Source organism: Mobula hypostoma, chromosome 3, assembly GCF_963921235.1.
Source record: "Mobula hypostoma chromosome 3, sMobHyp1.1, whole genome shotgun sequence".
In the NCBI taxonomy this organism is placed as follows: Eukaryota; Metazoa; Chordata; class Chondrichthyes; order Myliobatiformes; family Myliobatidae; genus Mobula; species Mobula hypostoma.
Genome location: NC_086099.1, coordinates 40,159,716 through 40,175,811, shown reverse-complemented (window position 1 = coordinate 40,175,811; position 16,096 = coordinate 40,159,716). Strand labels below are relative to the sequence as shown.

Sequence of the window (16,096 nt, the reverse complement as noted above, 5' to 3'; positions counted from 1 at the left end):
GATTCTGCAGATGCTGGAAATCCAGAGCAACACACACGAAATGGTGGAAGAACTCAGCAGATCAGACAGCATCTATGGAGAGGAATAAAAGTCAACATTTCAGGCCAAGACCTTCATTCTGAGGAAGGGGCTCAGCCTGAAATGTCAACTGTTTGTTCCTCTCTATAGATGTGGCCTGATCTGCTGAGTTCCTCAGCATTTTGTGTGTGTAATTAAAGTTATAAGATTTGGTTTAATGCTATTGGGAAAATAATTTCAACAGAGAACAAAACCTTGATGTTTACCTCATTAAAACTGTTAGTGTGGAGACCTATGGTGGAAAGGCAACTGCACTGTTGTTTTAAGGGCTCAAGTTCCATCTGGCTTTGAAACAAGTTCTGAAACAAGATAAAAAGAAGAAACAAAGCATTAATATATGCATTAGGGACTCCCGCCACCTAGAACATCCTCTTTTCTCATTGCTGCCATCAGGAAGGTGGTACAGGATCCTCAGGATTCACACTACCAGGTTCAAGAACAGTTATTACCCCTCAACCTTCAGGCTCTTGGACCAAAGGGGATAACCGCTCACCCCATCACTGTAATGTTCTCACTACCTATGGACTCACTTTCAAGGACACTTCGTCACATGTTCTCCATAGTTGTTGTTTATTTATTTATTATTATTTCTTTCTCTTAGTATTTCTCTTAGTTTGTTATCTTTTGCACAATGGTTGAACACCTAAGTTGGTGCAGTCTTTCATTGATTCTATTATGGTTAATATTCTATTATGGACTTATTGAGTATGGCCACAATAAAATGAATCTCAGAGTTGTATGTGGTGACATACATGTACTTTTATAATAAAGTTACTTTGAACAATGTCTTTAACTTGCTTTTATGCATATGCAACTTAAACAAATTCTGTACCCCATCTGCATTATTCCCTTTGCAGAATATCTAGCTTGTAGCATGCTAGACTACAATAAGATCAAATGACATAAGGTATGTCATGTAATCATTTTGCAGTTTTAATTTGCAAGTACTGAAGTATCAAGGACTTAATTCTATATTAGAATGGGTTTACAATTATGCTTCCTTGAGAACTCGACTGTGCAAATTTATTACCTCTTTTAAAGTGTATACATAAACTCTGCCTTGTTCCTCTTTTTCCGTTCCCATGTACATTGGAGCTCCAATTAAAAGGATATCAGTTAGAGAATCTTTATTGATATCAACAGCACACACAGTGCTCCCAAAGTAGGATCCAATCTGAAAAAAAAAACATCAACGGCATTACTATCATAAAATACACATACCAGCTGATTCTGTCAACATGCTGGAAGGATATTTTGGATATTACTTAACTTTACAAAGCTGTGTTTGGTACTTTTCAATTGGAAAAGACAGCAGGTTTTACTCTAGGATAAGAATACAAGTGTTTTAAATAATTTTAAGCTCACAAATGATGGAGAATGGAGGATAGTCAGAAGAGGACTGGAAGAATTGAGTCCGGGTGATAAAGAAATGTTTGAAAAGAAATGGAGCAGAAAAGCTGAAAGAGGTGGAGTTGGAAGTTTCCACCCCACGTAATTGAAAGGATCTGCTGTTGGGAAGATTGATTAGGTTGAATAAGACATCAAAATTGTGAACAAGTTGGTTTAGCACGAGTGTGTGGCTGGTGACTGATTCCTGTGTTATTGTGATGACAAATAGTGTGCATTCATCTGATAAAATTGCTATGAGATGGATGAAGCATCCCAGCTCATCAGCCTGTTTCCCCCGCTCACCCTGTAATCAATCATTTGGCCTTCACTATTGTGAAAAAGTAAAACCTATTGACTGATGATGTTGCAGGTTACAGCTTCTTAATGTTTAAACTAAATGAACCATGGCAGGCAAAGTCAGAACCCAGAGAAAGATACCCTTTTCTGAGATGTGCATCGAGGTCTAGCGTTCTGACTGAAAAAAACACTGGAAATGTCATCTGCAAATTTTCCTCAAAGTTTTATACACTATCCTGATATGGAGTTATCTCCAATGCCATACTTAAGTTTGCTGTTGACACCACTGTCACTGGCCGAATCAAAGATGGTGATGAATCAGCATATAGGAAGGAGATTGAAGCTCTGGTTGAATGGTGCCACAACTCAATATCAGCAAGACCAAGGAGCTGATTATTAGCTTCAGAAGGAGAAAACCAGAGGTCCATGAGCCAGTCCTCACAGGGGATCAGAGGTGGAGAGGGTCAGCAACTTTAAGTTGCTTGGTGTTATCATTTCAGAGGATCTTTACTGGGCCCGGCATGCAAGTGCAATTACGAAGAACGCACAGAAACGCCTTTACTTCCTAAGAAGTTTTCTAAGATTTGGCAACAGGATATCTAAAACTTTGACAAACTTCTATAGGTGTGTGGTGGAGGGCATATTGACAGGCTGCATCACAGCTTGGTACAGAAACACCAAAGCACTTATACAGAAAATCCTACAAAAAGGTATGAATATGACCCAGCCAATACCGACAGCCCCCCACCACAGAGCATATCTACATGGAGCACTGTCGCATCCATTAACAAGGACCCATATCACCCAGGTCAAGCTCTCTTCTCACTGCTGCTATCAGGAAGAAGGTACAGGAGCCTCAGGATTCACACCTCCCAGGTCAGGAACAGTTATTACCCTCAACCATCGGCTCTTGAACCAAAGGGAATAACTTCACTCAACTTCACCTGCCCTATCTCTGAACTATTCCCACAAGCTATGGACTCACTTTGAAGGACTCATGTTCTCAATATATATTGCTTATTTATTTGTTATTATTATTTTGTTCTTTTAATTTCCACCATTTTGTCTATTGCACACTAGTTGTTTGTCTGACTGTAGGGTGCAGTCTTTCACTGATTCTAATATCTTCCCTGGATTACCTAGTATGCCTGCAAGAAATCGAATCTCAGGGTTGTATATGGTGACATATATGTACTCTGATAATAAATTTACTTCAAGTTTTGTCCCCTCATCACTTCAGGGTTAATATCTAAGAATTCCCAATCGATTGTCTGCACGGAAACAAAAGGAGCTTCAAGGCTAAAGCCAGTGAAGGAGTGGACAGTTTCTCTTTCCCAGACTAACCAAGGATGTGAGGAAACAGCTATTCCATCATTGGCTACAGCACAACACAATTTTTTTTAAACAAATGAAGTCGGGAGTTTTGAGGAACAATTTTAATTTTGAGGTAATTTAACAAAATTGGAAGCCAGTAACAAAACTGCTTTTGGTACTTTTACATTTGCAATAAATGCAAACTATATTTAACTGAAGGTGCCAAAAAAATCCAAGTGCCCTACTTCCTTTAGATGTAGAGAGCTTTTATTGGGTACTGTGTTAATAAATGTACAAAAGGCTTTCATTCCCAGACATTCTGTGCCACCCTCCATAAACGATATTGAATAAAATCACAGGAATAACTTTCTTTTTAGAACCAGAATTTGGGGAACGAGCTACATATGTAACTACTTAAATTAAACATTCAAACATATTTTATCATACAGTATAACATTTGATTAAAATAAGCAAGAAGAAAAAAGATTTAAATGCTCATGTTTAATTATGTAGAAATGCAACCTTCAAATGTGTGTGTTCGACATTTGCCTTATTATCAAAGATACTATGGGATAGAGCATAGCCTAGTGGTAAAATATATTACACGATCATGACAGAGAAATACCTGTTCTCCTTTCAGGGTCTGTATAATGCTTGTTTGGTTTCCCTTATAATTATAAATTATAACTTGTCCTGTGTGATTATACCGAGGTTGTCCAGCAACATACCACACATCTCCAACAACTGAGACAGAGCTGACAGAGTAACCTAAATATTGAAATTGATAAGGTTGTAAAGGTTGCTCAGGCAGAACAAAAAATATTTCAAAGCAACCAAATTGCATCAATATATTAAGTCAACATCAATCAGTTTATCTGATTTAAAACTACAGATATCTGATGTATTGCTGAGTTCATCAAGTAGAAGTACAATGGGTTTTGTTGAGTAGATATGCCCCTAATATTATTACCAGATACATAACTTATAAATTCAGTTATGGTGTCCTGTATCAAACATGGGAAATAAGGAAATAAATCTTTTAATCCAGAATTAACTACAATTTTCCATTTTTGCTTAATGGAAGTCTGTAAAAGTGGGAAATGTGCAGCAACTGAAATTGTTATGAAGCTCACTCAACAATAAGCTAGCTGTATTTCTAAAATGAAGGTTCCCAAAAGTAAGAACTGTTATCCAAATAATGTAACAATGAGAATACAACATAGTAAAGCTATCATTGTAATAAATACAGTGGAAGGGTTTCCTAAAGATTGCCAATTACTTCTGTACCTTTAAATTATTGTGTGGAAAACTAATTCTTTCATAGCATGAGATGATTATTTATTGCCCAGCCTTAATTTCCCTTGAAGTGATTAGCTTGCCAAGTTCTTTCAGAGGGTATTTAAAAATATCAAGCACATTGATGTTTTGGAGTCATGCACAGGCCAGACAGAGTGGGAAAACAGATTTTCTTCCCTAAAGAACATTAGAAAATCAGATAGATTTTGTGACAATACAGTACAGTTTGTGGTTTTTGTCAGAATAGCTTTTATTTGATGACTTAAATTTAAAAGCCATATTGAGTGGCAAGACTTTGAATCAATAATTCAGGCCCTTGATTATTAGTATGGATAAGCTCATTCACACCACACAGATACTTTGTTGAATGTCAATCTAGAATCCTATTGACATTCTCCAACTAGCTGGCTTCAAACCCTGCAGATCCAAACTCGAAGATTGGAATGGTACCAAAAATCCAAAAAGGTACTTTCCAATAATTAACCCTGCACCATGACAAGAAACAGTGACTCTTGCGATTGCTTTATCTTATGTTGTCACATTGTTCAACCAGCAAATACTAATAGAAAAAGGTTTAATTTTGTACTTGCAGCTTTAGTCAGCTCAATGACTTGCTTACCAAGATATCCAGCAAGGGGTTCATTGCTTTCTACTGATTTGTTGAAAAATGTCTCATTTTCAGGGATGACCGTTCCATTGTTGTTCACCAGAAGAACTGTTCCATTCCAATCATAGGCTCCAACAGCCCCTAATATGATGCTATCCTAAGGTGAAAACCACACAGCAAAATTAAATACTGTAATTTAATTTCCATGTGGTAAAAACATGATGGCGACATGCCTCACCTTTCAACCAATATTCAGATGTCCATACCCACCTGGGCTGGATCACACTTCCCCGCTGTAACAGCAGAGAGCTCTCTCGGTCTACGAGGAGTTGACAGGAGGCAAGTCTATCACTGGTTCATCAGATTTTAAATATCTCTTTACATTCAAAAGCACACAAGTATTAACTTTGAAGGCAATAATTATAAAGCAATTAAATGATAAGAAAGTGAATTAAGATACAAAAATACACACAGGAATAGTTAAAAATATCAAAGCAGAGTGAAATAACTTCTTACAAAAGATACTTAAGATTCCCCTTTACCTCATCACATGTAGTCTTTGAATCCCCACTGAAACCAGTTGGGATTCCTGCAGTAGGCGTGGAGAGGTAAAACTGCAGTGCAATGGTGGGGAAGCTGAGAAAGTCTGTGCATTACCGCTGGGGACCAGAGGTGGAATGTATTGGTGGATATGGCAATTAGTCGCATGGTATGTGTGGGAGTTTTATACTCAGCAGCACAATGCCTGGGAGACCTACTGAACTACTCTGATTGAATCATTGGCTCCAGCCCTGTAAGACTGTTCCCAGTAATGTGCAATCTAAGTTTACGCAGTTTGGCTAATTGAGTTTATAAATAGAATATTAAAGTCTCAGTTGATACTAACAGAAGATGGTTTCCAATCAGTATCCAGATGCTGTTACAAAGAATTGCCATTATACTTAACATCACATAGCTAACTTCCACTGATAATTTGTTTCAGATAACTGTGCTTAAATTAAAAAAAAAGATGCCTGCAAGACGTGAACTACTTTTGAGCAATTGTACATATTCAAATCTTACACTGTGGCTCACAACAGCAAATTACAATCTGGATTCGCTGTTACCTGCAGCTAGGTAATTATTAACCCTCACACACAACATACTGGAGGAACTCAGCAGGTCGGGCAGCATCCGTGGAAACAAACAGTCAACATTTCGGGCCGAGACCCTTCGTCAGGACTGAAGAGGGAGGGGGCAGGGGCCCTATAAAGAAGGTGGGGGAGGGTGGGAAGGACAATGCTTCTTTATAGGGCCCCTGACCCCTCCCTCTTCAGTCCTGACGAAGGGTCTCGGCCCGAAACGTTGACTGTTCGTTTCCACGGATGCTGCCCGACTTGCTGATTTCCTCCAGCGTGTTGTGCGTGTTGCTTTGACCCCAGCATCTGCAGAGTATTTTGTCTTAATTATTAACCCTTTCTGACTATAATAAACAAATCAAGGTTGCCATCAAGAACAAGTGGCAAAAGGAAGAAAGCACCCAAGGTGAACACGTTTTATAAAATCAGACTCTTGGTGCGGACCTTTCCCATTGGGATCATATATTTGGAATCCAGGATGTAATCCCCAAGGAATTACTGTTTGTTGTGCAGTGGTAATTAAAAATACCCCCACACTGAACTTCAATCAAAACTGAGAAATAAATGTGCTTTTATGGATTACTCAGTAACTTACCTCTGTACTGTGTGTACTGAACCCCACTTGTGACATTTCCATTTCAAAAGAGGCAGCTTGTTTGTCACTGGTTGCTAATAAATGGAAAGTTATCATTAGAAAACAGAGCAGACTCAACTCACAGAAGCTTAAAAAAGTTAGTGCAAAATTAGATAGAGTAACAGAAAAGTAATAATGTAATTTACTATGACACCATTGATTTGTGTGTGTTTTTTTTTACACACCATCTCAGACCTATATTCTCTTCCTCTCAGTCCATGTCCTCTCAATGTTAATTCTAAATCCCTGCTGTTTCCATACTGCTTCACTTATGGTTTTTCTACATTTCATTTCTATTGGCCAAGACCCCTCACTTCAGCCAAATCCCATTGCTGGCTTCTTGGCTTCAAAATCTCTTTCCCTTTGTTAGAACATTTCCTCACTTCCTCCAGCTCTCTTTTCAATATATTCTTAGTTCCCACAAATTTCCCATTACCAATTTCCTTCAGCTTGGGTTGTCAGCAATCACACACGAGGTTCCAAGTCCATAAATAAGAGTGAGAAAGAAGAGACTACAGATGCTGTCGACCTGGTGCATAAAGCAAACATTGGGTCAGGCAGCTTCTGTGGTGACAGAACGATGGTTGATACTTGGCTTGAGACCTGACATCTGGACACGTGTTTCTTTATGCATGTAGATAAGGAATTTGCTGGACCATACAACATCAGTATTGATGCCCATTTTATCCTCTATTCTACTTACAAATGCTCAGTCTCAGTCCAAAGGTGATCAAAATCATGTCAGCTTGTCACTGACCTCCACAATAAATTCAAACTTCCCTTGGAGCAATCTTCTCTGTGAGAACTTCTATGAGATGATATATGGAATCCTACCAAAGAAGGCAGAAGAAGCAACACTACACTCTCCCTCACCACCCCCCCAAAAAAAATACAATGTACATTTTAGCCACACTGTCAGCCTAGACCAAAGAGCAATACAGGGAACTCTCTTATACCCCCAATTCTTGCTCATAGTCTATTCTCCTTTAAGCAAAAACAAAATGATATCGAAGCAGGGTTAAGGGAACTTCCTATAAAGCTGCGGAGCACTGGCATGGGAAGTAATTTTTGTAGTTAAGGCAAGTTTTTAAAGGAGAGTCATTATTAATTTTCTCTAAACACCACAGACTTATTACAGCTTATGTAGGGACTCCAAAAAAAAAAGTTTCACAGGGTGGAATTTATAGGACAAGGATATTTCCTGAAGAATTGAAAAGCAGAGTCGTGAAATAATACATGTATTCAAAAAAAATGTTGCGCAGAGGTAAATAGCTTACTTTTCAACAAGTAACCCCCTGGAACCAATAAATATTTGCAGTGGAGGCCTGAGAGAGCTGTAATGACTTCTATAGAGCCTCCTCACGGACAAAACAAATATTGGCCCTGATCTCATACTCCAATCTACAATTGCTTTTCAGATTGACTGGGAGAAAGCTTGGAATTTGCAAGTATGGGCTCGGGGCCAGCCTCCAGCTCCAGTTTAAATGCTGCTCCTGGGATGCCTGAGTTGCGTCAGTGGACGTCCTGTGTGAGTGAAGACTTCCTCGGGCGTCTTTACACCTAATTTGCCTACTGAGGCAGAACTAGTGTAACCTTGCATAGACCCAGCAGATAATTTGATATCAGTAGAAAGAAATGGCTACTGACAAAAACAATAGGTGGAAGTTCATTTTCCAAAGCAAACATTCTTTTATTGTTTTAAGTGTCTGTATCTGTATTTTTTTAAAACAGAGTAACAAATAATCTACTGGACAAACTCAGTGGATAGAGCAGCATTTGTGGGAGGAAAGGAAGTGTCGATGTTTTGGGTTGAAAACATACATCGGAACTGAGTGTGGGGAGGTGAGATGGCCAGTATAAAGAGTGGTGAGAAAGGAAGCTGAGGAGATTGGTGGAGTGAGTTGGGGGGCTGGAGGTTGTAAAATGACAGGCAGGCTACGCCAGGTAGGGTGGTGTAGGGAAGGGGTGGAAATGGGAGACAGCGGTAGATGAATGGGTGGGAGTGAGCAGGGGAAACAGTACTATTAAGGGAGTAGACAGCTGCTGGAGTGAGATAAGCAGGAACACAAAGGGTCATAAGTGCTGGATTCTGATGGGGAAAGGAGATGAAAATAGATGTAGATTTGACAGTTGAAGAATGTTCTTGAATGATAGAGACATTTACAAGCATATGATGAAATAACAGGTTTGGAAGTTTTAAGCCTAGGCAATGGGCCTCCCTTGTTGAAGCAAACACTCCAGAAGCAGAGGTGGAGTTCTTACTCTACCCTGGGGCTTTCCAATCAACCGGTACCTCCTGCCAGGAAGTTACGGCCACTGGAGAAAAGAATGCACTCCAAGGCAGAAAACAGGCATGCTTAGTGACCTGCTGGCCATTGGAAGCTTCCTTGTCTCAGTCTGTTCGTAATGAGTAAATATTAACTTCCTCTTGTCACTTGCTAAACCTTTATTTTCTCTGACCCTTCCACTCATCCTCTAGTTTAGGAGCTTCTGCACTGAACAATAGCTTTGCCATAACTAACTGGATTTGCTTGTGGAGATCCCATCATGTGCACTTCCATCAACCATCTCACTCTCACACGCTTGTCTCTGGTTTCTCAACATGGCCATTCCTACTCAATCATTTTTCATATCAAATGGGAAATGAATAGATATCTCCTTATCCAATTGGATCAATTATTGACTGCTAGTCAAGCAACATTTTACCACATCTAAGATACTCAAAGAAAACTATATATTAATATTGTATCGCTTCTATTATTTTTTTCATACAAGTTGCCTACAATAGTGCTCTAGAAATCTGTTTTGCTATCCTGGTGACTATAGGAAGCTCTGGCGTACTGACAACATCAGTATACTATCAAATGACAGACATTTAAAAAGCTGAAACACATGACTTCAGCCATTCATCTCGGTATATCATATCGACCAGCTTTTTAGATAGTTGATATGAAGTAATAAGATGAATGGCTTGTGATATATTTTATTTCCATTAAATCAGCATTGCTTTTATACCATTTGGAGTAAACTATACGATACTCTTGCTTTGAAATCTTGAATTCCAATCTGTTTTGTACAAATATCGTATACAATTAGATTATCACGTCATCCACCGAAGTTCTCTGATGACTCAGAGGGAGGACGGGAGGATGAATGCAGGGCCTTGGTGGATGACTTTGTCAAATGTTGCAAGCTGAATCATCTGCAGCTCAACATTAGTAAGACAAAGGAGATGGTGATGGACTTTAGGAAGACTAAGCTTACAATACTCCCTGTCACTATTGATGGTGAGGACATGGATGGACCTACAAGTACCTGGGGGTGCACATGGATTACAGACTTGAGTGGAGCTCCAACACAGAGGTTGTGTACAAGAAGGGCCAGAGTCACCTCTACTTCCTGAGGAGACTGAGGTCCTTTGAAGTACGTAGGCTTTTCCTTCACATGTTCTACCAATCTGTTGCCACCAGTACAATCCTCTATGTGGTGGCGCACTGGGACAATGGCATCGACATGGGTGATGCCAACAGGCTCAATAAACTGATTAGAAAGGCTGGCTCTGTTATAGGAGTCAAACGGGACACACTAGGGGCTGTGGTAGAACAATGGACCCTCTGGAAAATCCTGGCAATTCTAGACAATGTTTCTCACCCTCTGCATGCTACGTTGGCTGAACAGAAGAGCACTTTTAGTCATAGCCTAAGACAACTGAGTTGCTCCAAAGAGCGCTATATGAGGTCATTCTTACCCTCGGCCATTAGGTTCTATAAAGGGTCAACCTATAGCCTGGGAAGTAATGATCCCCCTCCTGTTAGACTGTTTGTGGTATCTTATTTTTTATTCTTTCTTTCTTCTCTTCTAATATTTCTATATCTGCTGTGGCACTGTAATTTCCTTTGGGATTAATAAAGTATCTATATATCTAATAAACCTTAGCTCAATTTATAACATTCATGAGAAAACATATCCTACCTTCCAAAGCAAAGATTTGTTCTCCCAGGGCCTCAGCTATCGTCACCAATGCTTTTTCATCTGATACATTGAAAAAATGCTTATCTTTAGGTGAGCTTGCAATAAACTCTATTTCTTTCAGAAACTTTTCAGCACTTTGATTTCCTCTGTTGTAACTGCCAAGCACCTAAAATAAAATCAGACAGTAATTAAAACTAATTAAGTTTAATTCAATATTTTCTCAAACATTTTTCAATCATCATCAACATTTTGGAGTAGATCAGGAGATGCAAGCTGGATACAAAGTGACACTTAAACCAAACTAAATGCCTTTCACAGCAGCCAAAGACTGTATGACATAGTATTACACGGTCAGAAATATTAAACTTGAGAACATGTCTTAAGTTAATTAAATTCAGTAAATAAGCTTTAAATCCAGTTGTTAAAGCTATCATGTATCAGGAGTATCCAGGATACTATATAATTGCCTTTGGAATGCATTTGAACTTGTGCTGGGTAAAGGAGAGGTGAAAATAATTGATTCGGACAATACAATACCAAGCAATGAACAGAAATGAGGTGAAGTTCAAGAAAGGATATCTGGGTTCTATCAGTCTTCCACATCACTACCAGGTGCAAAGCATTGCTATCCAACTCTGAATTGGACGCACCTGTTTCATTCACAGAATTGTTTGCTTTCATCTTTGAGGACATTAATTGGGCAAGGCAAGTTGAGTTGAAGGCTGAAATTATAGCATATGAGCAGAGCAGAGGCAGAAAGTGAAGCAGATTAAGGACAAATAACTCTGGGTGGAGTAGGCAGAGTATGGTAGGAAATCAGAGCAATAAAGAACAACAGGAAGCAGAGGAAAATACTAAATATTCAAATACAACAGAATAAACCCTAAAAATAGTCATCTTGTTTATCTCTGTTCAAATGTACAGGGGAAAGAGAGGAACAATTTGACCTAAAATTAGAATATTATTGTAATCATGATTAGTATATTGATAAAGTATTTATTTGTGCACTATTTTATTGGCAGTATTAATTTTATAACAAAATTATTAATTACATTAAGATGGTGATGACTGGATCTTGAATAAATATAATGCAGTGAAGTGCCAGAAATCATATGTACAAATGTGGAATCTTGTTTTAGAAGGCAGTTATTATTTCAACCAAGGTTAATTATTTAATTTTATCAAGAAATAGTACTTTCAAACAGTGTAACTTAACAAACAGCAAATCTGTAACTCCCGAACGCAGCGGAAATTAGAAAATGCAGGATGCAATTTCCTGATCAGTGGTGCCAGTGAGTGCTATTTCTCACTGGGAAAACCTGACCTGGTATATAACTAAGTAGCTGAAATATACAGATATATTAGTCACTTACTGCAATAGCAAACCTCCTAATGTTATCCTTTTCACAATTTTTGATCACATCTGGTAGATTGTAGCTATCATGTGATTCACCATCTGTTACCACAACCATCACCTTCGAAACTCCTGCACGCATACCTTTCTCCACCGTGAATTCCTTCGTCCTGGAAAGCACAGAGAGCGTTATTGGTGTTCATTTTCATGTTACAAGCTGAAACAATAGATATTCCTAAAGCTGAACATTGACTGGGTTTTGTGTATTTATGCCAAAATTCACACAAGCACCATGAACTCATGAACTTCCACAGAATGATGGAACTGAACTTGAATTTCATAATCTTTGGACCTGAAAACTGAAGTGGAACAGGCACTGAAAGATATTCTGATCTTGATATCATAAGAATGAATCAAATGCATCAAATTTAACTAAGTTCTTATAGGATTTTTTTATCTGATATTTGAAAACAGGAACCTGCCTTTTATGTTTGGAAGCAAGAGGCTTCCTTGTCTGTCAACAATAACATAGGATAACTTATTGATTGTTTGCAACTTTCAAAATAGTATCCAATTTTAATTACTTGATAACAAAAATATAAAGAGCGGTAATTAGAGAAGAGGTAGAGATCAGCCACGGTCTAATATAACTTGCCAATTGGTGAATTCCTTCCTCGTATTCCAGTGATTGACTAGTGATAAGTACTGTATGCTCTTTATAGTGACAAATATTTCTTTTGGGTTTGATGGAAATGAAGGGATTTTAAAAAGAATTGTGTACTGCTGCTATGTTGGATACTGCTTGATTCTTGTCATCTCCATTACAAGTATTGTATGTAGTCATGAGCTAACTTTTGACAGCATGCTTTTCTGAGAATGTAAATTCTACTAGGCAAATAAATACTGATATACAGTATATTGTGATCAGGTTTTAGACATTTTCTTCAGAGGAACATGCAAGAATTGCTATCCTCTGTACCATTATGCAATTCCAATGCTATTTCTGCATTAATTTATCAAATGATTATTGATTACATCTACATTATTGAGCACATCTACATAAACATTGCCATAGGAAAGCAGCATCCATCATCAAAGATCTTCACCATCCAAGCCATGCTCTTTTCTCGCTGCTGCCATCAGGTAGAAAGTACAGGTGCCTCAGGACTTGTACCACCAGGTTCAGGAACAGTTACTACCCCTCAACCATCAGGCTGTTGAACAAAAAGTGATAACTACACTCATTTAAGGACTCTTTAATCTTGTTATTTCATGCTTGTTATTTATTGAAATTTATTTACGTCTGCATTTGCCCAGTTTAAGTATTAAGTATTACATTTGTTTACAGTTTACAGATCCTGTTTACAGTTACTATTCTATAGATTTGTTAAGTATGCCTGGAGAAAAAGAATCTCAGGGTTGTATGTATTCTGATAATAAATGTTACTATGAACTTTGATTATGTTCAAAACCTTGAGCAATGGCTCAAATTGATCACCAAGCATAATTTCCCATTCCTCTTGACCAGGACATAGAAATAAAACTTTCACTTTCTGTAAAGGACCATCTTTTTTATATTCTTCACAATCAAACTTTCTCTCTTTTTGCCAGGTTTGTTACCATCCAATCAAGCTTTGTGATATAGTTTATTGCAAGGTTTTCCTTAACTGTACATAATGCCAGAAACAGGTCCATGTTAGGTGCACAAAAAAAACTAATTGATTCAAAAAATTCTATTGATATATTGCAAAATATTTTCCAATTTATCCAATGAAAATCTGCACTCTGTAAATTCAACCACGGGACCTTGGTAACAACAAATTTGTTAAGACCTTTTAATCTCCAAAGACTGGTCACTTTTGTCAAGCAGGCAGCTGCTATGATCAGAGGTTAAATAACATATATGGAAATAAAATTAAGCGAAAATACATTTTCCCAGTTTGCATGATGTATGGTTGGGAATGTTCTACAATGACATGTCTGTCTAATGGGAAAATGAGAGAGATGCAAGCAGTCGCAAGACTTAGTGTATCCCCAAATGTGCAGACCTGTGAAAGATTGACCCGAGAATTAAGCTTTTGGAATACTGTTTATAATACCATTTGACAAATGCTTGCATTTTAAGTCCCTGTATAATGTACTGCTTTTTTTAGAAACGTTGGCTGCCTTATGTTCCCACAGTTCTCTTTGAATGATATGCTTACCACCTCAGGTGTCTTATCCTCCAGCCACAAAGGTCCCTACCATATGGGACTTATCTAAAGAACTTGCCAACAACAATGATTTTCATGATCTTCCACAGTACCACGTCAGGCAGAAACTTAAATAAAATGATTCTTCCCTCATGGCAAGATTATTTCCTTTGAGCCGTATTTAATTTACACCTAACAGGAAACTGTAACCACTTCAGTTAGTTTCCGATAAATTTATGATCTCACCATCAACACATTTGTGTTAACTATAGAAGGAATTTTGGAAATGAAGCCCATATTAAATGCTTTAAAGTAGATTTTCTGGTACAATTGATCTGTTACATACCAACCTTTTATTGATATTTATTTTAGCTCCTTGTATGTTTTCATAAAAGGACTTTAACTTGCTGCTCGTTTTCGAAAGGAAACGGCAGCATATTTGCTGTTGTCACAATCTATCAACTCTGATGTAATTATACATATTCCCATCTGTCACGCTGTGAAAGTGTTTATTGTAAATGTAGATTTGGCCAGGAAATAGCCACTGAGGACCCTGGACTATCACCAAAACCCATGTTGGTTACTCCCACATTCAGCAAGTGGAATCTATTACAACTACCTGCCTTTGCTCACCAATTTCAGACATACGCTTTGACAGGTTCATGTTTGACTCACAGAATCAGGGAAACATGGAAACTAGGATCCTGATCTGCCATTCAATATGATCATAGCAGACTATCTCAATGTTCTATTCCTGCTAATGCCCCACACCCCTTGATGCCTTTTGTGCCTAGAGATTTACCTATATCCTCCTCGCACAGATTCAGTGACAGCATCTACTGCCTTGCATGGTGGTAAATATCAGTGAAAAACATTCTGCTCAACTCAGTCCTCAATCTCCTGCCCTGTAAAACAGATTTTGTACCCCTGACCCTGCCTGTATCTCAAATCCAGTCTTGCACCATCCCTGAGGCTCTGCTTCCCTTCTATGTTTCTTTTGGCCTTTACTGGCGAAGTTCCACCTTGCAGAGGTCAGTCGCAAGAGACCAGCTGATGTTTCAGGCGGAGATCCTACATCAGAACGGAGAATGGAAAGGGGAGATAGCCAATATGAAGAGGTGAGAGGGAGGGGCGAGGCTGGAGCTGAGAGACAATAAGTGGAGCCACAAGAACTGGTAAATGATGGGATATCAATAAAAAAGGAAGGTGACAAGTAAGCTAAATAAGGAGAGGATGATGGGCAAATGGGACCCATTGGGGGAAGGGATAGGAATCCGGAAGATAATTAAAAATAACAGTATTAGTTAAAAAATAGGGCAGAAAATCACTTACTCATTCAAGTTCGATAATTCAGCCATATGAATGGAGCGAACATACATGGATACAGCTGAGATACAAGGCACATCAAATCCCATGTAACTGAGCTCCACCTTTGAACTCAGTCATAGAAAACTACAGCACAGGAACTTGTAGTCTGTGCTGAACTATTTAAACTGCCTAGTCCCAACAATCTGTACCCGAACCATAATCCACCATATTGCTCCCACCTATGTACCTATCCAAACTTCTCTTAAGGATTGGAATTGAAATCTTACCCATCACTTGTGCTGGCAGCTCGTTCCACACTCTCACCACCCTGGGGGGTCCTCCCAAAGTGCAATATCTCACCCTTGTCTGCATTAAATTCCATCTGCCATTTGTCAGCCCATACTTCCAGCTGGTCCAGATCCCAATAGTTTTCCTACCAAACTCCAATAGTCTTCCTTGCTGTCGACTATGCCCCCAGATTTGGTGTCATTCACAAATCTGCTGATTCAGTTAACCACATTATTGTCCAAGTCATTG

General features: G+C 38.6%; 1 protein-coding gene across 1 annotated transcript in view; it reads right to left on the bottom strand.

Annotated features, from left to right (window-relative positions):
* The window catches only part of itga1 (integrin, alpha 1), a 227,008-nt gene that overhangs the window by 96,992 nt on the left and 113,920 nt on the right, over positions 1 to 16,096 (bottom strand). Inside the window, exons 8-14 of the mRNA XM_063042906.1 lie at positions 12,079 to 12,229; positions 10,706 to 10,871; positions 6,695 to 6,768; positions 4,994 to 5,138; positions 3,704 to 3,846; positions 1,109 to 1,252; positions 285 to 377 (exon numbers count right to left, since the gene is read on the bottom strand). Of these exons, the coding sequence (XP_062898976.1) occupies positions 285 to 377; positions 1,109 to 1,252; positions 3,704 to 3,846; positions 4,994 to 5,138; positions 6,695 to 6,768; positions 10,706 to 10,871; positions 12,079 to 12,229 (916 nt within the window). The remainder of the gene's footprint in view (positions 1 to 284; positions 378 to 1,108; positions 1,253 to 3,703; positions 3,847 to 4,993; positions 5,139 to 6,694; positions 6,769 to 10,705; positions 10,872 to 12,078; positions 12,230 to 16,096) is intronic.